This window comes from Protopterus annectens, chromosome 7.part1 (genome assembly GCF_019279795.1).
Source record: "Protopterus annectens isolate FY-2018-M chromosome 7.part1, PAN1.0, whole genome shotgun sequence".
Lineage (NCBI taxonomy): Eukaryota > Metazoa > Chordata > Ceratodontiformes > Protopteridae > Protopterus > Protopterus annectens.
The window spans coordinates 300,832,531-300,860,356 of NC_056740.1; the positions used below are offsets into that span (position 1 = coordinate 300,832,531).

General features: G+C 39.1%; 1 protein-coding gene across 4 annotated transcripts in view; it reads left to right on the forward strand.

Moving 5' to 3' along the window:
• The window catches only part of LOC122807740 (laminin subunit beta-1-like), a 2,263,691-nt gene that overhangs the window by 1,778,189 nt on the left and 457,676 nt on the right, over positions 1-27,826 (forward strand). For all 4 annotated transcript variants that reach the window (XM_044078727.1, XM_044078725.1, XM_044078726.1 and 1 more), the window contains one exon: positions 15,699-15,940. In XM_044078727.1, the coding sequence (XP_043934662.1) occupies positions 15,699-15,940 (242 nt within the window). The remainder of the gene's footprint in view (positions 1-15,698; positions 15,941-27,826) is intronic.

Here is a 27,826-nt window from a genome sequence, read left to right on the forward strand (position 1 = left end):
CCGATAGCCTAGTACCAACCTATGAAACTATGAACATATGCACAGAATATTCTGACACTCTTTCCTATAGGGCTATCATTGATGGGATTTTAATGGCACTAGTTTTCTTCCTAAAAGTAATCATTCCCATGGCAAACCACTAAAAATTACTCATGAGTTGTTATTCTGTATAATAACCATTATATACTTTACTAGGAATCTTATTCTGCTCCATTTTAGTTTTGTTGCTTTTTCTTGAAGACAACTTTATGTACTTATTTATTGATATATTGTCTTACAGATTGATTTGAGTGAGTGAGTGTGTGTGTGTGTGTGTGTGTGTGTGTGTGTGTGTGTGTGTGTGTGTGTGTGTGTGTGTGTGTGTGTGTGTGTGTGTGAGTGAGTGAGTGAGTGAGTGAGTGAGTGAGTGAGTGAGTGAGTGAGTGACTCATTGTAGTCCATTCTGCCACTTTGTGTGTTAAACTTTGATATAGACTACCAAACACACACCTACCTACTACAAAGCATTTGCCCCCTCAACTGCATCATCAGAAAGTTGCACCAGATGACACAGAATTAGGAAATAATGTTGCAGCTGTTCAGAATAAGATAACTACAAAGACAAATCTATTAAACTTAATACATATGGATCCACTGACATAGCTAAACTAATACTACATGTTTTAAAACCAGACAGCCCACTATATATAATTAGAGCATAATTAAAACAAAAATGAAATGGGAAAAAAACTGTTTCAAGTCAGGTACAATGAGAGACATCAGTAAGTTGGGACTCTGTAAGTTGAAGGTCAGTAATGAGCTACCGGTGGCAAACTGGAACCAAAGCAACTGTCAAAGGGGGTTTAGAATACAATAACCATTCCATGTAGGAGGTAAACCGTAAGCTACCCAAAATAAGAAATACTCACAACAGTTTGAAGCTCAAGCAAGGTCAGCACAGGGTGGTTTCAGGACAAATTAACCACTGAGCGTAGCAACACACATAAATCAAATTAATTTGACTTGATTTGTTTTTCTAAACTAATCATAATGAGAGGAAAGTGTCTAAAGTAAGGCAATTTAAATATATGGATCCATGTCAGATCCATGAAAATGCACTTCAATGACGACCGGATCACCAAGACAAGATTGCTGACACAATGCATCCCCGACAATGGTAAGTACATGTATTACGAAATGAAATGTATTCCCGTGTCGGCAATATAGTTATAAAACACCCCCCCCCCACATAAATATACCAACTATGAGATCGCACTAAATTGCAGAAATGAGAATACATCCCATTTCCCACTACTCACCATTGTCTGGGATGGGTTGTGTCGGCGATCTCGTCTCGGTGATCCGTTCGTCGTTGAAGTGTGTTTTCATGGAACTGATAGGTTCCCATACATATATATATATATATATATATATATATATATATATATATGGGTCTACTTTGTTTCGTTGAATCTCATTTCACTTAATTTCTGTAGTGTGATCCTGGAGTTAGTATATATAGTTGGGGGGGCACAGCCTCTCACATTGGGGGGGTGTGGGGCATAGCCCCCCACTTAGTTTGAGTACATATTGTCTTCTGGAAAGAGTTAGTCATTGGTGTTGCAACTATGCATGTCTATTGTTTAAAATGTATTGTTTTGAGGTTTTTGGCCCCCACACCCCCCTTAACTATATATACTATCTCCAGGATCTCACTACAGTGGTGAAAAGAGCATATACCTTTTACTTGCCTTACAGTACTCTACACAGTCCCATATATACTACGTTCAGTTCAGTGAAATGAGATTCAGTGAAATGAGTTTTCTGTAATTTGTGTTTTCAGTGATGTGGTTTTGGGGTGAAATGAAACTCAGTGAAATGAGATTCAACGAAACAAAATAGAACGATATATATATATATATATATATATATATATATATATATATATATATATATATATATATATATATATATATATATATATATATATATATATATATATATATATATGGGTCTACTTGAAAACAGCGACACGCCAAAACACCGAGAACACCGAGTCCGGAAGATCGACAACTGAGATGACCGGCAGTTTAAAAGCCCAATGCTGAGAACACCGACATGTTAAGGTAAGTGTGCGATAGTGACAGACTTTAGGGTTAGGGATGGGTTAAGTGAGTTAGGGTTAGGGTGCGGGTAAGGTAAGTGTGTGATAGTGACAGACTTTAGGGTTAGGGGTGGGCTAAGTGACTTAGGGTTAGGACGCGGGTTAGGTGAGTGTGCGATAGTAACAGACCTTAGGGTTAGGATTTGGATTAAGGTTAGTACATAGTTGTGTATGTAAGGTTTAATGTAGGTTTGTAAGGTTTTTGGTGTGCTTGTGTTGTGTGTGTGTTTTTTGGAAAAGGTATTTGTTTTGTTTTGTTGATTGAGGGGATTGTGGTTTGTCGGGCATGTGAAGTTTCGTGCTTTTAAACTGTCGGTCATCTCAGTTGTCGATCTTCCAGTCTCAGTGTTCTCGTCGTCCGTGTTTTGGCGTGTCAGTGTTTTCAAGTAGACCCATATATATATATATATATATATATATATATATATATATATATATATATATGTATTAGTGCTGTACAAATTATTGCTGCACTCATTTTATCATGTGGTGAAGTGGTGCTGTTTTCCATTGCTGGTACAGCTTGTCAAATTATGTAACGGTCAAAGTTCATTATATTGCCTTTACATAATTCAAGGGTTTTTGCCCTTTCTCAAGTTTATGCATCCCTGGTATTGCTGTATTTAATTTCTAGGCATGCCGTAAGAAGCTGGGCTTTTTTTTTTTGTTTGTTTTGTTTTACTTTAGTAAACACAAATGTAATCTATTGGTTTGCATTTGCAATTACTTTTTTGTGATGATTTTAGTGTGATTAATAGTAATCTCCTCTGAGTTTGTACATTTCTTTGCCCTGCTCCAGTAAAGGAACACAAATAAATAAATACATTCTAAAGGCAAAGATAAATGTTGATTATTTTGATGGTCATCCCTTTTTTGTGGCCTTTGTTATGATTCTAGTGACATTTCGGGTGTCAGCATTTTGTTTTCATTGTAAATCTTGTGGGTGTATTAGTGACAGTTATTAAATAAAATAGACCATAAGTTAAATATTTTTGGCACCGCAGATTTTGTCTGACATGGTTCAGAGACAGATGCAACAATTCTTAATTTAGCTGTTTGGTCTAATAACTAGTTCTGCACCCAATAATCTTTTGCATTGTCTCATAATAGTTCCATTAGTTTTGCAAGTAATAGTGCATTTGAGAAAGTCAAATGTTTTACTAAAATCAAAGCTGTGATCTCAGCAGGTATGTTTGATCAGTGTAATCTAGTTCATCTCTAAAACAGCTGGTTTGTAGTTGCTCACGTGTCCCCATGGCACAGAGGAACGATCACCTGACTGTGACCCAGATCAGTATCTTTAATTAGCTGTACATGAGCTGGAGGGGACAGGACACAAGCCTGGGAGTGAGAGACCACTAACAGATCATCCATCCTTTGGGAAGAGAGGTGGCTTCAGTCCTCCACGTAGGTGACACCTAGAGAGAGCACTGAGCATTGTGATGTAACCACAGTCGGTGGGCCTTTTGAGCTCACACACTGCCCAACAATGCATTGCAGTGGCTGGGCATGATGTATGTGAAGGCACACATGCATCCTATTAAAAGTGACAAGCGTGGAGCTCAACAGAGTCACAGCAGAGAAGAAGATCTCCAGAGGGTTAAAAAGATAGTCTGATGGGTCTAGCAGACTGGCCTGCTCCCTAATGCCTGATCCTCATCTCTCTGGAGAATGAATAGCCATAGGACTCCCATCTAAGCTGGAAGGTGTCTGGTTCCTGCCCCAAAGGAGGAATAAGTAGATCATTTGGGTTATGGAAGGAGAACCACTAGGCAAAACGCAGCAGATGGGGAGGCTAAAAATGTGGTTGATAATTGTTAATAATCTTTTGGGAAACACTTAGTGGTGAACAGCAAGCTATCTTTTATAGGATTTCATCTGCTGTTTGGTTTTCCTTTCCACCTAACCTTTATTTTTAGATCAGAAAGATCAAACTGCTAAGTCTGGTGTTCTTAGATGATACCTTGTTGATGACCTTCAGTGCAGAATTCGCAGTTACCATTTTTCAGTAGTAATGTAGATAACTGTTTATAGGACATGTATCATGCATCTAACTATCCACAAAGCTAGTTCATGGAAGCACTGTCACAGAAATAGACATAGCACTCACCAAGCTATGACGCTAAACTGCAACACATAGACATAGCACTCACCAAGCTATGACACTAAACTGCAACACATAGACATAGCACTCACCAAGCTTATCAGGCTTAGCAAGAAAAAGGTTATGCTGAGCTGCTTTTCAGGTGTCAGGATTTGTCAGGTGGCTAGTCATTCAAGTCCCTTTACCTCAGGTACATTGAAGACATGATTGTTGTACACATGAGTGTGAATGACTTGAAACATACGTTCTTGGATTATGTAAACAGAGACATGGTCTACTTAAAACTGAAAGTGTGATAAGAGACCTTGGGACACAGGTGGACAGTAGTCTCTCCTTTGATAATCACATCGTCATAGTAGTCAGAAAATCCTTCTACGTGGCACACCTCATCACAAAAGGTTTCTCATCCAGGAAAAAAGAGGTCATTGTTCCCCACTACTCATCACTCATTAGACCCATTATTGAATACAGCACCCCTTTTGGTATGTACCTCACAAGACATCTACAACAACTGGAAAGGCCACAGAAATACCTTACAAAGAGGATTACTGGCCTCAAACAGATGCCCTATGCAGACAGTCTCAAAAAACTCCAGCTTTACTCCGTCGCATATCACCTACTCAGAGGTGCTCTCTGCCTAACATACAGAGCTATGTCAAACTCAGAGCTGTTGGACATGCTCCATGTAAAGAAATCCCAATCCCTACGAGCTACATGCTCTAGGGACCTAAACCTTGTCACCACAATAAACAGAACATGCTGGAGGGATAGATTCCTGTCCCAGATACTTCCCATACTCTGGAACAAACTACCTATCTATTATCAAACAAAGCTCCTCATTAGCACTCTTCAAGAAAAATCTTGATGATTGGATGGGAGATAGGAAATTCACCCCAGGGATCACGTCTGTGGCTCTGCTTGATAGGGGCACAGGAAAATAATTTTCTTGGGTGGCGAAAGCCAGGGTACCTTTTTGGCTAGGCTTATATAGGCCCTAGGGCCAATAGTCTAGTACCTACCTATGAACCTATGGTGGAGCTCTCTGAATGTGTGCCTGATGCTGGTATACAACCAGACTTGAGCAAGCATCCTATCCTCAGTGAGAGTGACATAATAAAATAAACAAAATATACTTAACTTTGACAACTGGCTCAGTTATTGGTGTCAATCCATGGGATTGCAATTTGCATTAGCTTGGAAGGAGATGGTTGAAAATCATACCTGTTTCACCAGGGTCACCTGTGCCTCTCTTCCTCTGTCTCTCCAGGGCTTTTGTATAGTAGCCAAAACCTTCTCCCCATGGTGTCTTTTTTTTTTTTTTTTCATAGGCAATGTCAGTCTCCTCCATCTGCCAGCCTAGCCACACTAAATCAGGATAGTATAAACCTAGCACTGCTCAGCACAAAAATACTCTTTAAGAAATTGCTTTCCATAGATGGCTCACTGCATCATCACTGAAACATGGTTCCAGTGCAGTGAAAACACATCCTGCCTACGAGGATTCAATGTCATCAACTTGTTAGGTACCATCTTTAGGATACCCAAGCTACATGTGGTATTGCATCCATATTCCTTTATAATTCCATCAAATCAAAACATATACAGCAGTGTGATGTCATTGGACTCCTCTCCATTCTATTAACTATCAAAAAGGTCTCGTACCATATCCTAACCAACTACAAATCTGTTCTATGATGCCCAAAACCCAGGAGACATTTTTAAACAAACTAGAATCCCTCATCACTGAACCAAACGCTACTACTGTTGGGGGCTCCTATTATTCATTCATAAACCAGAAAAACCTACATTACTACAAATAAAAACACACAATGCTTTCTGGATTTCATCTCTGCAAACTCTTTAAACTAGAGAGCACACTTCTCTGCCAAGGGCTGAAATGTACTGGATCTAATTCTAAAAAAAATATTGCCTCTTAATGTTCTACACTCATGACTGTCCCCATCACTGGACACGTCTGGCCACCTTTCAGTAGTATTCACCATGAGGTTCCAACACAAACTGTACACAAACCCTACTGTCTAAACATTTCTCAAAGGCAAACTTATTGCACATAGCTGATAACACAAAGCAGTTTAAGAGCCTTCCACCCTGAAAACCCAGTAGCCAACACCACTACATTTGTAGACCGTTTCTATTCCGAGCTCAATGTCTGAATGGAGGCATTGGTCAAATCCAATGCAAATGTAATGCCAAGTTTAGGAATAACACCCTGTGCTGGAACACTACTATAATCAACCTATACAACAAAAGGGGAAAAAGTCATCACCTCGAAAGATAAACTGAAAGCCCCCAATGCAAAATTGAACTCATGAGATAAAGCAATGGATGTAGGCACAAAATCAAATCTACAAAAGCTATGTGTGAACTGATAATTGCTATCTTTTTCAAGGAAACCCATAAGGTTGTTTATCTATGTTAAGAATCATAAAAGAAATACCCAGAACCGCAGCAACCATATGCATAACAGTGACATCTGTTCAACTCCTGAGAACATAGGCAACAGCAGATCAGTTCAGCCCAAACCTCTCCCTCCCTGAACCCCACAGCTTCCCCTCATATGGCATCATGATTGCACTCCCCCTCAAAGATCACCTTGAAAGGTATTTCCTAGAACAACATACACTGCTTTCATGGATCCTGATAATATTATTGTCTGCTTCTGAAAAAAAAAATAAAGTACTGTCTCACTGACCCACTCCTAAATCTGTTCATCTTCAGCCTTTTGACTGGATTTGTGCTACTGGCATGGAGAACAGCTTTAGTAATTCTCCTTCCAGAAGGCTGACACCCCCCTCCCCGTTTCCCTCCCTGTGATCCTGGCAGTTAAAGATCAACAATCCCTTCCAGCTTTATCTGAAACATAATGGAATACTTCATTACAGACCTCCTAAACAGACATTAGCAAACTACAATCTCTCGACCTTACTGAGTTTGGGTTTGTGAAAGGAAGACCATGTCTAGTTAACAAAGTACATTTCTTTGAAAAAGTCATTGATGTATCAAATGAGGACAAATTATTACACACCACTTACCTTGACTTGGACAAGGCGTTTGATATCATTCCACACTATGCCATCATCAACAAATTAATCAAAATAGGTGTAAATCCTTATGTAACCTGATCAATTGCAAAACTGGCTCACAGACAGAACCCACTCATTTAGAATGGAGGCACACTCTCCTCTAAACAGTTTAAGCTGTATCTCTTAATCGATCTGCTAGAATGTGCAACTTTCAACTTTCTTTCTTTCCACATTTGGAAAATAAAGGACAAATATTATACCTTTAATGTAAACAGGAAACTTAAATATTTTCACGGAAGTACAGACATCACACAATCAAGTTTTCTCTGCACATACTGTGCAAAATAAGCAAGGCCTTCCATTTACTAAACAGACTTTGTCTAAATTATGTCTAAATTATTTTCTTTTTGCATTAGCTTCATTATGGCGTATACAATATTTTGTCTATCAGTTTATTTATTTATGTTTTATTGACCCAATTAGTCACACTAGGCTTGTCATATAGACCTAAGGTGGTGATATTGTCCAGGAGAGGCTTGTCCAGTACATCAAGGAAATTCCATTAACTCTTCTTGAGGTGCATGAGACTGAGAATGAAGGTATCAGAATGTATTAATTAAGAATTTCAGAAACAGAAAAAACAGCAGGTACATATTAGGACTTTCTATTACTGTACAAATAATGTATATTATGAGAAATGTGGAATGTAAGTAATTTGGGTTCAGTAAATACACTGTAATGTACCCCATTCTTTGTAGATTTCATAGATATACCAAGCCCACAGAGTCCCACGGCCATTCAGTACCCTTCTTTATGTCTACCTGAGCTACCTCCAACTTGGGCAGATGGGAACTTGGTTTAATGTTACATGTGAGGGGAGGAACCTCAGGAGTACAGTACCCCATTATACTGCACTGCAGTGTCAGCACTAGAAAAAACACCAGTGCCTTGTTTTGCAATAGAACCAACAGTCTTCTGACTTTTCAGCAACAAAGGTAATTGTGTTGCCTATTGAGCTACTGACAATAAGTGCCCTTTTAGGATGCATTCACTCAGAGCTGCTGTCATGAAATCTGAACATGTCAAAACTGTGTCACCCCAAGATAAATGAGTCTGTTGTTGTATCTTTCGGCTTTTCCCGGTTAGGGGTTACCACAGCGGAACTCCAGTCCGCTAATGATTGGCAGTAGATTTTTTACGTACCGAGTTGCCAGCCCTGACGCACAACCTTCAACGAAGGTACGCCCATTCACGCATGTCTCCACACAGAAGACGCTTTAGCTGAGAATCGAACAGGACAACGTCTTACTGTGAGGCAACAACGCTACCGCAGCACCACCACCGCAGTAAGATAAATGAGTCTGTAATCTTGATATTTGTCCACATATTTCATACTAAGGGCCAAAAATAATATCCTTCTTCCACATTGCCCTCATTTCTGCGTGCACATCCTTGTATTTTATGATTTGCTGTCTCTCTGTATGTAAGACATTGTAATTACTGGGTGCAGCAATTTCTATGATCAATGTTACTATTGTCTTCTTTTTATGGACTACTATATCTGTTTTTTTTGCATCTGTTTTTTGAACTGTTGATAATTTGTCATCCTGTGTGATATAAAGATAATCCTTCTCTATAATACTTTGGAGCTCATTTCCAATGCTTCTCAGCTACTTCAGTATTTTAATGCTTGCACAATCCCCTATGTTGGTTGTGACTGTTTGCAGTTCTGTTTTAGAGAATCTGCATTTGTCTGTTTCTCCCACGTGCTCAGTGGACTTTGTAAACCAGCATGTGTGTAGTCCATTATCCTGGGCCACCAGTATTCACCTTTCATCTTTTGGTTTAAATTCACCTCTCCTTACCCATTCCTGCATCAGATCCTGATCAACATGAGGTTATGCCAGGAGTTTTCTGTACTTGCAACTATATTTATGCAATTTCTACATTTCTTGCCCTCTCATCTCATATTTTTTTCTTTTGTTCTTTGGCATACTAAGTTACTGCCTGATTTTTGTCTACTTCTGGTTTGATTTCCATTCCATTCCCGCTTGACACCAATATGCTTCTGCTAAACCTAGCAGGGAAATTATTGTAGACATATTCCTCATGTTTTAACAATTTCACTATGATTGGAACTGGTGAGATCAGCAAATATGTATGCAATCCTACGATTGCAGCTCTGTACATGTAATCAGTTTCAAGGAGGCTCATACATCCTTCAGAATGAGGAATACATAATCTTGGTATGCACTGATTTTTATATACCATTTGATAAGCATTAAGCATTTTTCTTGTTTTCCTGTCCAACTGATCCAGTACCTTTTGAGGTTGGTCAATCAGCCCAAAAGTGTAATTTAGAGCAGGAAGAAAAAATTGGTTTATAGCTTGGACTTTGTTCCTAGATGTCAAGATTGCTTTCAGTATTAATTTTAGTCTTCTAAAATATTCCTTGTTGAGTTTTGTTCTCATTTGTTTATGTTTTATTGTTGATTCTTTATCAGTTCCCAAATATGTATATACTCCCTCCTGCTCAAGTTCTTTTACGTCACACTCCTGTCCCAGGTGCTGCACCTTTCCTACTTTAATTGTTGCTTTTGCACATTTATCAAGGCCAAATAATATTCTTATATCATCTGGGAACATTTTGACCACATGCAGTTGTGCTTTCAACTCCTCATGTGATGACCTATACAGTTTTATATCTTCCAGAAAAAGAAGACGAGAAGTTTGTTGTTTTCCGGGAGCCAAATTGTAACCATGGCCTAGTATGTCAAGTAGGCAGCTTTATTGATTAAGGGCAAACAAAAGAACAGCAATAACAAAGAGTAACTCTGGAACATCACCCTTTGAATTTTTATTCTTGGCATAGCAGTTTGCCATTATTTCATGGTCACTGTAATGCAAACAATCAGTGTAGAGCATATCTTATACATCTGTAAGTACTCCTTTAACTATGAATGTGGGACGCACTCAGATTTGTTTTCTGTAATCGATCCATGTCATTCGTAGATTCTTCCTCTTTTTACAAGTCTCCATTGTGACTTAATTTAATAACAAATGATCCTTTGTTTCATTTCCTTTGTTACCCTTATGTTTTATTGGCATGATTTTGTTTTCTTCTAAATGACTATAAACTCTGTCAGCATCAATTCCAGTATATAGTTTATAGATCATCAGTAGGTAAATTATTGGCCTATAATTTTTAGGATAACTTGCAGGTTTACTCTTAAAGAAAAGTATCTATTTTCCTGTTGTTAAGCAGGTTGGTGTCTGTTCAGGATGGGCATATAGGTAATTCATACTCAGGGCTAAATCTTCATGTAAATATGTTAATACTTTTAGACAGAAGTTAGGTACTGCATCTGGGCCTGGAATTTTCCCATTAGGAGCTTTTCTTAATTTTGTTTCCATTTCTCTGGCCATCAGTTCATCCCATTTCATACCCTGTACATGTGAACTTCTTACTGTTTCTTTTAGTTCTTCTGTCCATTCAACATCTTTGTTATGTTCCACAGGATCTTCGTATATTTCTCCAAATGTGTTTCTATTCGTTATGCTTTGTTTCCCAAATCTCTGTAACACTTTTTTGGGTTGTCAATGAATTGCTTATTTTGTACTTTCCCTTTATATTGCATATCGTCTAAGTTTTCTACCTATGCTGATATCTTTAGTTTAACATTTTCAGTTGTGCATGAGAGATCCTGATACTGCGAGTTGCTTTTATCACATCTGTCTTTCTATGCATTTTTGATGACCTATTCCCTCTACTATACTCTTCTAACAAGTGACACCTCTTATCTAAATTGCTTTGTAGTTTTTCTCTATTCAATGCTTCCATGACGAAATTTGATTTCTTCCCTTCCTTTCCCTTATTGCCATGTGTTTTTGTGGTAAGACTTTGTTATTAATTTAGCTGCACAGTAATATATCCTATTTGGCCACGGTGGTGCAGCGATTAGCATTGTTGCCTCACAGCAAGACGTTCTCCAGTTCCATTCTTGGCTGGAGCACCTTCTGTGTGGAGTCTGCATGTCCTCCCCACAGTTGAGTGATGTTTAAAGACATGCATGTAGGTGCGTGTGTGAATGGGCTTGCCTTTGTTGAAGGTTGGGCATCAGGCTGGCACTTTGGCACCGTAAAAATCTACTGCCAATCATAAGCAGACCGGCGTTCCACTGTGGCGACCCCTAACGGGGAAAAGCCGAAAGACATTACTAGTAATATATCCTATTTAATTGTATCACGTGAATGTCCTTTAATAGTCTTGATTACTGTTTTCATTTGTTTTATCAGACTTCTAACATTTTAGATCTTATTGACTTTGTGTAATCTATTTTTTTCATCAATCTTAATATGTCTATCCATCGGGTCTATATTAATTCCATGAAAGACATATTCATCAGAACACCAGCCGCTGAAATTCGATTCAGCGAACCACTGAATTTTTCCCATGGTTCACAAACACTCACCCATCATCTATCCGGAACACACAATGGGCTAAATCATATCCACCCAAGTGGGGGGCTTCACCATCCATAACCCCTAATGTGGGTGGGGCTGTGCCCCCTCCACCCCCTAACTATATATATATATATATATATATATATATATGCCAACTCTGAGATTGCAATAAAGTGGGGAAAAGGGCAATGTTGAGGTGATGGCCAAATGTTTGCGTACCTTGGGAAAAATTCCAAAGTTCGCTGAAGTGAATTTCGGTGGCTGGTGCTCGCTGAAGATGTATTCGATGAACACATCTTTCACGGAACTAACATAGACCCCTATCCATCTCTATTAAATCAAGCAACTCTTCCCCTAGATCATTTTTTTTCTAAACTGGGGGCAAATAGTTTATTCTCCTTTTCCTGATGTTTCCTGCTGGCATCCTGTATCATCCATTGCTCTTTCCTATTGGAACTCACTGGTCTACATATCTCTCAACTGTCCAAATTTTCACAGAATGTCCAGATTTTTGCCTCATGTTTTTGATCTGTTCCTCATAAAATTTGTGATTTTCTGGATTTTTGTGGCAAATCAATGAGGACTGAATTCAGTAAATAATGACAGGCATTTGAGCTTCACACTTCATATCCCTCAGAAAAATGTATGGCAACACAAGACCTTTTATTCTAGCAACTTTCTAAGTTTTATAAGAGCAATATTTAAAATGTGTCCCTATTTTTGGAGCTTTGTCCTCCCATTATTTTTTGGCTTTGTCCAGATTTCTTATGCTAAGAAGTTGAGAGGTATGCTGGCCTATCACTCCACAACATTGACTGCATCAGAGTTGCCAGTGTTTCCTGTTCCTTCCCTTGCTGTCAAACTCCAACTGAACTTTTGTAATGGTTTCCTACTAAAGGCTACAGAGTATCTTCATGTGGCAGGTGATCAGATGCTTTCTGTTCCACCTGTTTCCCATTAATTCAGTCACTCATTGTTCCATCATGCTGGGATGTTATCAGAGTTGGATTTTTCACACTAAATCCTTCACTTTGCAGATAATCCATAAGTTCAGTTTCTATTTCTTTAACTTCTTCATTACTAACCCTCTTTTCTACTTCTCCCTTTGTTTTCTTATTTTTTATACTGTGAAATTTTCCATATCCAGATGTCATTGCCTGTATTTCTCTTCAAATATCTTTGGTGCTGCTTTTTTGTATTGACTAGTTTTACTTACTCCTTTACATAAATATTGCAGCGTATTAAATCTTGTTTTATTTCCAATGTCCATATTTCTTCTTCAGATGTCTACTCCTCCACCTGTTTCTCTGTACTTGGGGGACTCATGCAGTGACATAACCTATTTTAGATGTTTGCACAAAATCCTTCACTTTGCAGGTATTCCATAACTTCAGCTTTTATTTGTTTAAATTCTGCTTTACTAATCTTCTCTTCTATATTCCCGTTTGTGATCTTATATTTTGTATTGTGAAATTTTCCAGATCCCTCGTGTTATACTCACTGTAATAGTAGATCCTCATAGAAGGAACTCTTGTTACCCTAAAGAGACCCATCTTCTGCTATGACTCTTGTTCTAGCGTCTTCTTCTGTTACCACCCTGTTAAAAGTTATTCTTTGTGTACATGCAGTGCTCTGATTATCAATGTGTTGCAATGGATTGTTGTTTTTTACTTATGAAACGAGATGATATTGACCAGTGTTACCTTTATGTATAGATTTCTACCATCCAACAACAATGGCATATCAGTATACACTACTTGTTACATTGCTCCAGAACATCATATAAATGGTGGAAAAAACAAGTTGAACAATAATTGAATTTAGAGAGTAGAACACAGCTTCAGGAGTATTTCCCTCAAATATCTGTTATGACAAGTACCTCAAATAACTGTATTTTCTCATATTTCTAATTAAGAACCAACACCACTGTTATGATGCCTAGGATGTCCATTATAGTTTCTGAGTTGCCTTAGGACAGAATCTTTTTTCAGAAAATGTAATAAGAAAACACACTGGTTTCTTATTTGCAGTGAGTTGTGTTCTACAGCTCACTGAACTGTATCCACAACCAGATCTTGAGATCCTGAGATGTCCAACTCCTGATGAGAGATGTCCAAACAAACAGTTTTATTATAAAATCTTTGAGACCTTGGGAATGTCTACAATTTTAATATTTTGCATTCTTGAACTGCTTTGAATGCCTACTTGATAGGGACAAAGCTAAACATTATAGTTTTTGTTCTAAGTCCATTATTTTTATGTTGTAGAGATGCAATGATGTCCAAGCAAGAGTTCCTTTCTCTGATCTCCATTCGTCCATAATTATTCCTATAATGTCAAAAATCTTTAAATTAATATTCTGAACTAATAAGGTATCTGTAATTGGCATTTTCCAACAGTATTCCAGTGCTGGATGAATTGATTTTGTCACATAAAGGTAGTATGAATGTAGTAGTTCTTTTGGAAGGGCATAAGGAGATCTAAAGTGATGCAATTTGTTTGGCTGCTACACTGAAAATCTAATTGGCTGCAATACTTTCTAATGAAGTATATAATATAAGTGGTAAGAAATACATATAACTTTATTCATCAGGTCTTTTCCTTTGAAATATGAGATCATTTTAATATTTTATGCAGTTTTCACAATATCTAGTAATGTTATGCCCTCAATTTCATAAGGTGCCTGTAATTTTGTAAGGTGCCTTATGCACTGATAACAGTAAGAAAAAATTTTCCTTATTACCCATGTGGAGTATTGTGTTCTACTACCCAAGACCTGCTAATAATCCCTATGGCATGTCTTAAATCATGTGGTACTTAGTATTTTATTTATAAGGGCCTGTACTTCTGGAATTTATTAGTTTGAAGATTTAGGGAGCATCACATCTTGGCCTGCATCAGGAGTTTCCTGAAACATAATTTCTCAACTTGACATTTAATGGCAGTGCTGATGAACATATTTTATTGTGGGCATAAACAATATTTCTTTTAACTGTTTATAATTTGTGTGTTTTGCTTTTGTCATTTTTGTTTAGTTTGTTCAAGGGCTTTGTAGTTAAGAAGTTAAATAAATGCAAAGCTGATGAAGATTCTGAACAACAAAAATGACTAAAACTTAAAAGTGTTGAAATGTGCACCCTCAGCCATTGCTTCAATAAGCATTGTTCTACACTGGTTGAATTGCATGAATGGGATATTTAAGATGAAGCTCCTCACCATCATGAGGTATGAGGATGAAGATTTCTGAAGACCTCTGTAAAGAAAACATTAGGATTTCAGAACCAGATGTATGGGTCAACATGTTGGCTCTGGCTATGCTCAGTTGCGTCAGGTTCAGCAAATAGTCTGGATACTAGGGAAGCCAAACTGGGGAATGTTGGGAGTGAGAAACCAATGGTGGCTCACCCTTGTTGGAGTAGAATTGGCTTTGCCTTACCATGGAAACATCCTCTGTGATAAGGCTCAGAAGCTCAGTTCTTGGAACACTGGAGAGTGTGAGTCTATCAGGGAATGTATGGCTGATATGTAGAAGCATGCACCTGCACTGTATCAGAATTGTGGGCATTACACCATGCTATCCAGCCAATGGAGAAGTGTTAGAAAGAATCCCGAAAACATCCTAACTCCCACTGGATAATGTCATTCATCCCTAGTTTGTGCTGCCATCTCAAAGTATTGTGAAATGCCACGAGACAGGAAGGATGAATGGGGGGAGAGGGATGTGAGGCAATAAAATAAAATAAGAAGAAACTTCAGGATTTCAGAAAAGACAAGAGTGATGTTTTATGTGAGGTGGGTTTTTTTTGTGGGGGGTGGGCATCTAGCACATTTTTTTGTTACACAAGGGTTTAAGAATGCTTTGCATAATCACAACAGTTTACCAAGTGTAAAAATAATTACTGAATAATTTTTCATGTTGTTGCACTGTCATTTATCCCATTAGAGAGTTTCCAGAGTATTGAAGGATCCTACGGAATATCTGTTAAAGCAGAAGAGCATGCCAACAGGACCGTGTTTGGCCAAAACAGCCTTGTAGAGCAGTCTCGTCGCACAAGAGAAGAAACAGAGAATCTGCTAAAAAAGAAAAACGATGAGTTCCAAAAAAACATGGCTGCACATAAAAGGTCACTGACTGAGCTAGAAAACAAGACGCAGCAGCTAAATGTTGCTGCCATTAATGAAGCGGTAAATATGTAATTACTATATCCTTACGTGGCAGTTGTATGTTGTATTGCTTGTTCCGTTGTTTTGCCATGGATGTTTGTAACTCTATCTTTATTTTTTTTATTTTTTTTCTGTCTCATTAAGATGTAATTATGTCACAAATTTCACTGCATATAACCTTTGGATTACTACAAATTACTCCTTATGGTCAATTTCCATTTTTCGTACTTGCACGTTGGGTAACAGAAAAGGACCACTGTGTGTCACTCTCCTTCACGAGTTAGTTTTATGAAATAACTAAGGCAGTATGATGACTAACAACTGTAATGTCTAAGTCTGTATTTTTTTATTTCCTGTTTGTACTTTGTAACCAGTTGCTAATCCATTTTGCTTTGCTAAGGGATTGCAGTAAAGCACACAGTTATCTTGTAACTCCAATAAGATCTTTCTGTCACCAGTAACTATTACAAAAAACAGTTTTTGCTCAGCTTCAAGCAGAGTTTTTCACACAGACATGGCTTACATTCTCAGTCAAAATCAAACTATTCTGGGACTGAATCACATACATTGGGTATAGTATTTATTTATTTACTTTTACTGATTACTCAGCAGCCCAATGAGTCAAAATCCCAGTGAGCATTTGTTCACTTGTAGGCGAAACCTCAGTAACACAAATTATCTCCATGGAGGCTAGTAGTATTCTATTTTTATTTTTATTTTATGTTAGTTTACTAGGGTGGTACAATGATCACAACTGACCATTTGCAGGTGCTGCCCGAGTTAAATAATTTGCAAAGAAAAAAAGGGGATCCGAGAGGGAGTAAATTGAATATATAAAAAAACAGAATAGAAAGTAACAATATATAACAAAAACTGTACAGTAGCAACTAAAAGATGTAGTCACAGTTATGAGAGAAATGCACATTTTACAATTCACATGATTATATTTCAGGTTTTAATCATGCTGGAAATGCTGGTGGGTAACAACAGTCAGGACAGGGGATGGTGTGGAGTTGGGGGGTGTTAGTAGTTGAGAGAGAGCAAGGCTATAGGTTTTGAGGCCCTTATGTGTTGTGACCTGCTGTGTGGCAAGTACATTTCGATTTGGTGTGGAGGAAATTTTTAGGTTCATCTTTGAATGTCAGCAAGCAGGATTATTGTTCCTTTAGCTGATTTGGGAGGGATTCCCATATTTTACAAGCAAGATGGAGAAAGAGTGGTTGGTGTAGTCTAGCCAGGTTTGTAGGGGTTGGAGTGTGTGTGGGTTGTTTGAGAGAAGCATCTGAGGTTGTAGAGATAGAGAGAAAGTGTGTGTGTGTGTGTGTGTGTGTGTGTGTGTGTGTGTGTGTGTGTGTGTGTGTGTGTGTGTGTGTGTGTGTGTGTGTGTGTGTGTTCAGTATAAAGCTTGACAGCTAGTAGTGGGAATGAGTTAAACTGAGAAGTTTGAAGATGAGGCAGCCTAGTAGCAGGTCTACTGTGTGGTGCATTGGCAGCCATTTTTCTTTTGAATGTGTGGCAGTGGTGCTCATTCAAAGGTGGGTTTGTGATAACGCAACAGATTCTGCTTTTGATAGTCTGTAGTGTGGAGGAGTTTTTCTTAGAGAGTGTGGGTATCATGGGTAGTTCATATTCAAGTTGGGCCAGAAGGACTCCTTTGCCTGTAGTTGCCCTGGCTGGTTTAGAATGGTAGGCTGAGATTTTCCTGGCCCGGAAGAAAGTCAGTTAACTTTTGCCCTGGAATTTCCTATGTGGATATCAAATGTTAATGAGTGTTTCAGCTATAAACTGAGGTATTTGAAGGAGGTAGTTGTTCCTACTGGTGTGCCACAAAGGGAAGTGATATTTAGTGACTGACTGATTGTTTTACATTTTTGAATGGTGCCAAATAGCATGCTTTTTGTTTTTGTTGGATTAAGTATTAGTTTGTCATTACTGAACCAGAAATTGATATATAGTTAAGGTCTTTTTTAGCTGTATTTTGAATGTTGAGTGGTTGCTGCTGGACCTAAAGACTTCCATGTCATCAGCATAGATGGGTGAGTTATAGATTAGGAAGGTCATGAGGAGTTTGCTAATGAAAACAGAGAAAAGAAGAATGTTATAACAGTACTGATCTGTTTGGTCCTATAAGTTTGCCACCAAACAGGATAGCTTTAATTTTAATATTGCTAACTACTAATTTTAGCTTTGTCAATGTTTTCTGTACGTTAATTTGAATCAGAGGCATTGAGGATGGTCACTTGCGTTAAACCACAGCATCAACATTCTTGTCTTAGAACAATTTTGCAGAAGTTCATTCGTAAAGGAAAATATTTTCAAGGTACCAAGTGATATAGTTGGAGAAATAGCTGGCATGTTTGTTAAGTGCGTTTATTTATTTATTATTTATTTATTTGACATTTGTTAACCGGGTTGGTCCAACTGAGCCAGTGGCCCATTTTCAGTGGAGACCCAAGGAGAAAAGCTCCAGAGATTTTACAGACACCAAGAATAATATTAACATAGTTAATTAATAAAAAACATAGTTCAAATAGCAGTAGTAATACAATTACAGGTAATTGAGATGTACAGAAAAAAATATGAACAAGATAAAAACACATATAGACGATGGGTTTTTTTTGTATCAGACAGGTAAAAAATGGAAATGAAAACATACCTCAAAAACAAGAGTTAACATAGAACTAGATTTGAGTTACATCTATGCCACTGAGTGTAGTTTATTACTGGCTTGGGGGGGATGAAGAGGTGTAATGGGTTAGGTAATGTCATAACAGGGACAAGATTTTATGCTAAGTAAATGTAGTCTTAGCTCTTTTTTGAAATGCTTATGGTGGGAGATGGTTCTTATATGTGAGAGGAGTTTGTTCCATGCTTGGGCTATGCTGCATTTGTAAAGTAGTTTTCCAAAAGATTTGTTAGGTTTATAAATGTCAAGGAGTTGTTGATTTGACATGTTTGTTCATAACACAATCATTCTAAGGGGATACAGTATGTCAACTTGGGATGACATGATCAACAAACCTTGATGCTTTGCCAGAGATGGTCTTCATCTGTCACCCCTGGGATTTTGGCTACTGGCCAAGGCTCTTGCCACCACCATAGTGCCTTGTTTAGGCAGAGTTTCAAGGATAAAATTCCCAATGTAAAAGCTCATAAAATCAACCTCAAGGTTATGCTTTCTGGAAGCAGTCCTCACCTTAGAAGACATAGACATTTGCATAGTCATGAAGACCTAGTTCAAGGCTGTGGACAGCACCCCAGCCATATCAGGCTACACTTCCTTCCACACATTCAGACCACAAACTGAAGGCATGAAAACTAAAGGAGGTGGTGTATTAATATTCATTAAAGATAAATACACCTCCAGACTGGTTAGACAGCATAATTCCCTGGATATACTTTAGGTGCAATTAACTGTTGGTAGGACACTTATTCAAGTCACTACCAATTACAGGACCCCCTCCATGAATCAGGACACCTACTCTGCCTATATTTGCATCTACTTGAATCTATCAAGATACATCTCTACACCATGGTTTGGGGTGATTTTAACCACCCATCAATTGACTGGGTAAATTACTTGTGCACAAACTCACTTGCCCAAATTTCCTCAACTTCATTAACTCCAGTGCCCTTGACCAGCTGGTTGACATCCCCACAAGGGGTGCCAGCATCCTGGATCTGGTATTTACCAATATGGGGGACCACTCTAGCACCCCAACTGTGAGGTATTTCCTGGCGAAATGTAGCCAAAAATCAGTCTCTTTCAAAGTAACTACCACATCTGCCCCTCCCCCCACCCCCAGCAGCAAGTAAACTAAAAAAACATCTCCAAAGAAGATTATAATCTCTTATGGGGTGACATAAATAGCTTCATTGCACCTTCCCCCTCAGATGGAACTAGCAACTATGCCGAATTCTACACAAATGCTTTATACAAACACCTGTATAACTGCATTGACCTGGTAGTGCCTGATAGGATCAAAACAAGCTCCTCAAGGAAGAGAAAACCTCCCTGTTGGACAGCTACCATTAACAGGCTTTACAATAAGAAAAATAAATTGCTGTCTAGGAGTAAAAGGGAAAGAGCCCTGAACTGGAAACATTCCCTCCTCAGCTTAAACAGGCAAATAAGACTTCTTGTGAAGTCCAGTAAAGCTAACTACAAATCCAAATTAGCTTGCTCAACTAAGGACAATCATAAGGCATTCTTTAGTTACATCTGTAACCTAAAAGAAAAGGCCCAGATTTGTGCCAGTCCGGTAGTTAATGATACTCCATATACTGAGCCTGTGGTATTGCTAACCTGTTAACCAACAGGTTCTTTGAATCCCCTGTCCCTGCCACACGTACCCCATTACATCCCTACCACCTGTCGTCTACCTTCTGTCTCTAAAGAGCAGGTCGTGAATGCCCTCTCTAAGAGCATAAACACAGCATCTATGGGACCTGATAACATCTCAGGCTGCATCCCACATGGGCTCAAACAAGAATTAGCAAGACCATTGGGTACTCTTTTCAATCATAATGTAAGCACCAGCTTCATCCCAGCTGAATGGAAAAAGGCCACTGTTATCCTCTTGCACAAAGGTGGTGCTTCCACTGACCCCAGGAACTATATACCTGTTAGCTTGACTAGCCTTATCTGCAAGGCCATGGAGCATATCATCATGGACCTTATCAACAAAGATAGCGGTAATCTCCAAACACTTGACCCTACTCAATTTGGATTTGTCAAAGGGAGATTATGCATGTTAAACCTGGTGGACTTCTTCAAGACAGTCACCAAGGCCCTTGATGAGGGGAAATCTGTGCATACAGTCTACCTAGACTTAGCCAAGGCTTTTGACACTATCCCCCACTCAGGTATCGATGACAAACTGACCCAGCTAAGTATCAACCCTTATATCATTAGATGGGTTGCTAACTGGCTCACTAATAGAATCCATATAGTCAAAATAGGGGACTCCACCTCCAACAGCAGACCTGTAATCAGTGGTGTTCCACAGTGATCATTCCTGTATCCTCTACTGTTTGGAGTCTATTTCTCTGAAGTAAAAGCTAAAACTGTAGGTCTGTGGCTGACAAAGTTTGCTGACAACTGCAAATTGGGAGCAGTCATAAAATCTCCAAATGATGTCAACATCCTAGAAGAGGGTCTTACATAAACAAATGATTGGTACCAAAGTCATGGCCATAAACTTAATGCAAAAAATGTATTATCATCCCTTTTAGTAAGAGCCATGTTCCTGCTAACTACCACATCAGTAACAACACTCTAAGTACCCACTCATTGGTGAGACACCTGGCCACACATGTTGATAACAACCTTACCTTTGGCTACCATGTCTCCACAGTGCTAACAAGGGCATTCTATATTGCTCATCTCATAAGTAAGGGCATTGCCTCCAGAAAAAAATAAGTTATAACCTCCCTGTGCTCTTCCATCTTCAGACTAATAATTGAGTACAATGTCCTTTTGGTATGTACCTTTCCAAGCACCTGCAACAATTGGAGAGACCACAAAGATTCCTCACAAGGAAAATTCAAGGTCTTCAGCATCAGTCCTATGAGGATCGTCTGAAATCACTGTCACTTTATTCTGTTTCATACAGACTACTCAGAGGCAATCCCTGCCTTGCATGTAAGGCAATCTTTGACCCTGCTTTGTTGAAAATGCTGCATATCCGTAAGTCAAATGCTACATAGGTTACTCACTCTAAGGGCCTTAACCTGGTATGTGACATTAATAGAACCGAACCTGCTGGAGTGATAGATTTGTTTCCCAGAGGTTACCACACCTTTAGAACAGACTCCCACTTCATGTTAAGCAGAACACCTCATTGGCCCTCTTCAGACACAATCTGGACGATTGGATGGGTAAACGTAAATTCACCCTGGGGGTTCCACCTGTGTCCCTCTTGGACAGGGGCAATAGATCCTGATCATGGAAATAAGGGTAAAACTTAGCTATGCTTGAAAGAGTCCTAGGGTCATTAGCCTAGTAACCTCCTATGATCCTATACTTTGTGTATGGTTAGAGATAAAAGTTTTTTTTTCAGTTTAAACAGTTTATAGTCTACAGATCCTAAGTTTTTGTAGTAACTTATCTTAATCACACTATATCACATCAATCAGTTTGCTTATATCAGGAAATAAGGTATGCATGATTTTATTTTTATCTGTGTTGGTGTCTACATCACTGAATTTTGATTACGGTAATATAATTTTGATGCTCTGGCCTAAAGCCATATTGTATATCAAGCATTCAAAGTTTGTACTGCTGAAGGCACTCGGGGCTGCTTTCTACATCTGTAAGGCTTTAGGGATCAGACATGCTGTGGAACAGTAATAAATGGTTCTGTCACTCTAGTGTCTCTTGAACAAGTAAATTACATGTGTTTCTTTCCATAATTTATGTAAACTCGCACTCTTTTACCAATCTGCCAGTTACAGAGGTTGTGGGACTGACACTGTGCATTTAATTTATCATATTCTGAGGCAGCAATTTAGCTTGGTGAAAAGATCTCTGCAGCACAAATTGCAGAAAGAGTCAATTCTGGGCACATTGCGGGTGCTGTGAGGTGCACTTCTGGCTAACAACAAAGATTTAAACAATACTAATTTCATGAACTTTAATCATACTTTGACTTAGGAATGGGGTCCATTCCCATCATGGTATTAAAAACCCAAAAGACTTGGAAAAATGAAAACAGTGGAATACATATATATTCTGTATATAAATTACCAGTGCGTATGAAGAGTTGTATAAAAGGTTGGACACTAAGGATGGAGAAAAGGACCTGTACCGATTGGCTAGACAGAGGGACTGAGCTAGTAAAGATGTGCAGCAGGTAAGGGTGATAAAAGATAATGAGGGAAATGTACTCACAAGCGAGGAGAGTGTGTTGAGCAGATGGAAAGAGTACTTTGAGGGGATGATGAATGAAGAGAATGAGAGGGAGAGAAGGTTGGATGATGTGCGTATAGTGAATCATGAAGTGCAGTGGATTAGCAAGGAGGAAGTAAGGATAGCTATGAAGAGGATGAAGAACGGAAAGGCTGTTGGTCCAGTTGACATACCTGTGGAAGCATGGAGGTGTTTAGGTGAAATGGCAGTGTAGTTTTTAACTAGATTGTTTAATGAAATCTTGGAAAGTGAAAGGATGCCTGAGGAATGGAGAAAAAGTGTTTTGGTACCGATTTTTAAGAATAAGGGTGATGTGCAGAGCTGTAGTAACTACAGAGGGATTAAACTGATCAGTCACAGCATGAAGTTATGGGAAAGAGTAGGGGAAGCTAGGTTAAGAAGGGAGGTGATGATTAGTGATCAGCAGTATGGTTTCATGCCAGAAAAGAGAACTACAGATGTGATGTTTGCTCTGAGAGTGTTGATGGAGAAGTACAGAGAAGATCAGAAGGAGTTGCATTGTGTCTTTGTGGATTTAGAGAAAGCATATGACAGGGTGCCTAGAGAGTAGTTGTGGTATTGTATGAGGAAGTCGGGAGTGTCAGAGAAGTATGTAAGATTGGTACAAGATATGTACTAGGGTAGTGTGACAGCGGTGAGGTCTGCGGTGGGAGTGACGGATGCGTTTAAGGTGGAGGTAGGATTACATCAAGGATCAGCTCTGAGCCCTTTCTTATTTGCAATGGTGATGGACAGGTTGACAGACGAGATCAGACAGGAGTCCCCGTGGACTATGATGTTTGCAGATGACATTGTGATCTGTAGTGAGTGTAGGGAACAGGTGGAGGAGACCCTGGAGAGGTGGAGATATGCTCTAGGGAGAAGAGGAATGAAGGTCAGCAGGACTAAGACAGAATATATGTGTGTGAATGAGAGGAAGGATAGAGGAATGGTGAGGATGCAGGGAGTAGAGGTGGCGAAGGTGAATGAGTTTAAGTACTTGGGATCAACAGTTCAGAGTAATGGTGAATGTGGAAGAGAGGTGAAGAAGAGAGTACAGGCAGGATGGAGTGGGTGGAGAAGAGTGTCAGGAGTAATTTGTGACAGACGAGTACCAGTAAGAGTGAAAGGGAAGGTCTACAAGAGGGTAGTGAGACCAGCTATGTTATATGGGTTGGAGACAGTGGCATTGACAAAAAGGCAGGAGTCAGAGCTTGTCGTGGCAGAGTTGAAGATGCTAAGATTTGCACTGGGTGTGACGAGGATGGACAGGATTAGGAATAAGTATATTAGAGGGTCATCCCAGGTTGGAAGGTTTGGAGACAAAGCCAGAGAGGCAAGATTACGTTGGTTTGGACATGTGCTAAGGAAGGATGCAGAGTATATTGGGAAAAAGATGCTAAGGATGAAGCTGCCAAGTAACAGGAAAAGAGGAAGGCCTAAGATAAGGTTTATGGATGTGGTGAGAGAGGATATGCAAGTGGTTGGTGTGACAGAGCAAGATGCAGAGGATAGGAGGAAATGGAAACAGTTGATCTGCTGTGGCGACCCCTAACGGGAGCAGCCGAAAGAAGAAGAAGAAAAAGTATAACCCAAATATCTGAAAAGGACTCATTCATCTACACAGTTAAATAAATACATTAAAAATAAGTACATTTATTTATAAAAAATTAAGGAAGTCCATCAATTTACAATCACTTAACAATCTTTTTATTTCTCCTGCAATTACAGTTTTGACTTCTGTGCATAATGTAAGCATTTACATTAGTTTTAATAGAAGCAGATTTTGTCAGTGTTATTTTTGACCTGTGCAGTCTGTGGTTTAGGTCACTTAACATGTTACTGGTTGCCAGCAGATCCCTGTTGTACTCGCAGTACCCCATTTCAAAATTCTATGGGCTGACGGAAAAGGAGACTGATGCTTTAAACTTAATTGTATGTTAGGGGGAAACAGCTGTTAAGGGTGGATTTCATATCACTAATGTAGTAATCACATCTTCATTTGTCGTGATTTATAATGAGATGCATTACTCCAGATGAAACCTACTTAATTCACACAGCACATGCATACCCATGTGTAAACACACACACACACACACACACACACACACACACACACACACACACACACACACACACGTACACAGATGCATAGATTTCATTTTCTTGTACAAAGCTCACCTTTTAGAATGTTCAGAAATGTCTGCATCAGTTGCACAGTGCATCATTAATTGTGTATCTGGATATGGCTGCTTTCCAGTTCTAGGAAACTAGCTCTTTGGAAGAGTGGTCAGAGAAGCTGCAAGATTTCTAGCAAAATCACTTGTTTTGGCAACTTATAAATACATTTTTTATACACATAGGTATATAATAGTGGACAGATGATTCAAGGTTCTATTTTTGAGCATACAATGTGTCTTACCTACATAAAAAGAATTACATTGTTGGCAGGTAGCTAAGTATATTACATCCATAGTCCTACAGTCTACATACAGATCAAATTTATAAACTTTCCTTGTTACAGGGTATATAAAAGTACTTGTCTGATCAATATGTGCAAATGCATTACACATGTGTAAGGCATGTGCGCATATTGATCAGACAAGTACTTGTTTTGATCTGTATGCAGACTGTAGGACTATGAATGTAATATACTTAGCTACCTGCCAACAATGTACATGTTTTTATGTAGGTAAGATGAATTGTATGCTCAAAAATAGAATCTTGAATCATCTGTCCTCTATTAGACTGAGCATAATGCATTATTTCAACATGTTTCACAGTCTGAAGGTCATACATTCAGATTTATGGTTATGCAGTGTATAAAATAGAAGGCTAGAGGAGGGGACTTAATGGTACTGAGCTCCAGGAGACGAAGTGGATAATAAAACCGGGAGCAAACAAGCCCCCTGGGCTCAATGATGATATACCTTTAAAGACAGCCTTGAGAAATAGGAGAGTAAATTACTGAATGTGATTGGATGCTATGTTTTATTTAAGGGGTGGTACTTCACTAGTGAATTATCTGAAGAAGGGCTTAGTCCCAAAAGCGCTCATCACAGTTTGTCTCATTGGTTTATTTGTTTTAATAAAAAGTTGGAGCTGTTCCAGTGTGGTGGTTACTGCCATTTTTGTACTCTACGTTTGGATTTTTGGGCATGTTAACCTTTGGTGGAGTCTCTTTTCTTGTTCTCTGCCTTATTTGGGAGGTTAGCTGTTGATGTGGTGGACCTTTAGCCCATTGGATTTAGCCCAGAGTATTCTAAAGTGAGAACAGGTAACTTTATAGCATCAACAACTCGAAGTCATTACAAAGAAACATCAGTCTGGCATTATGGTGATTATTTGCCCATAGTGATAGCTTTATATATTTTGACCCAAATGGAATAAATTTTATTAATAGTTTCACAGCTTTCTATCAATAATTCAACACGCAGGTGGTTGAGTCCACCTGTGTGATTCCTAGATACTTAATGTCAGAATGTCAAAAACTGACATTACTGACTGCCCAAACTTGCCCCTGTCCTGGACCCATGTTGATGCTTGTTCCTGGATTCAGAGCAGTATGGAGTTTTAGGGGTTGGTATTTGTTTTGGGTACTCAGTATTCAGTATTCCAGCTTTTGTGGAACAGTTTTGCGTAGCGGTAGACTTGACCACCTGCGTGTCAAGTTATTCACAGGAAACATAGTTACACAGTGGATAGGATACATAATAAGTGCAAGAAAGCTTCTTTAACACTTTAGGAGAGTTTTTTTTTTTTGGTAGGGGAGTGAAATCTGTCAAGTGATGTATACTCATCTGTGTCCCCTGATGAGAGACATAACTGGCCAGATCACAGAAGTACCTATGCTACTCAATGCTAGATGTCTAAATCTCAAAATGCACTCACTCGAGGCACTCCTTAAATTGGAGAACATCGATATCTGTGCAGTGACTGAGATCTGGTTCAAGGCTCTAGAGAGCACCCCTGCATTACCAGGCTATAACTCATACCACACTTTTCGGCCATCTAACCTGGACCAGAACACCAAAGGTGGAGGTGTGTCCATATTCATTAAGATTATTCACACCTCCAGGCTAGTTGCGCAGCATAGTGCATCCGTGGTTATCCAAGTGCAACTAACTTTGAGCAAAACTGTAATCCAAATTGTAGCTTGCTACAGATCCCTCACCATGCCCCAGGACTCCCACTCCTCTTTTCTTGATATACTGGAAAATATTAGGGTTCAACCAAACACCCTAATAATGGACAATTTCAACTACCCCACCATTAACTGGGAAAACTACTCATGTACCAACTCCTTCGCTCAACGCTTTCTGGAATTCATAAATTCCAATGCCCTGGATCAACTTATCTACACCTCCACTAGGGGCAACAATATCCTAGTCCAAAAAAGAGGCCAGCACCAAGAGTGATACCTGAGTTTATTAGAAATTCAAACCGGTTTCAGCAGTCTTGCCTTCATCAGTGAATTCACTGATGAAGACAAGACTGCCGAAACTGTTTTTTGGATTTGGACTTTGCTTTTTGGCCGTTTGCACCTGTCCTACGTGCGAAGTTCATTTGAGCTTGCAACAATATCCTAGACCTAGTCATTACCAACATGAATGACCGGTGTTCCACACCTGAAGTCAACTCCTCGTTGGTCAGATCCGACCATAAGCTAATCACCCTAGATATCTGCATCCTGCCCCCACCCACCATTAAGGAAACCACAGTAAAAAATTTCTCCAAAGCCAACTTCATGCTTCTTAAGAAGTGGCAAACTTCATGACACCCATGCAGATGGACAATACAGTTGCGACTGCTGAATCCTACACAAATGCACTCTATAAGCACTTACACGAATACATGGATCGTGCTATCCCAAACAGAACCAAGACACTATCCTCCAAAAAAAGGAAGCCGATCTGGTGATCCCCTGCCATAAACAAACTGTACAACAGCAGGAAGAAACTGTTGCAAAAGAGAGTAAAATCCCATGAGTGGAGGAA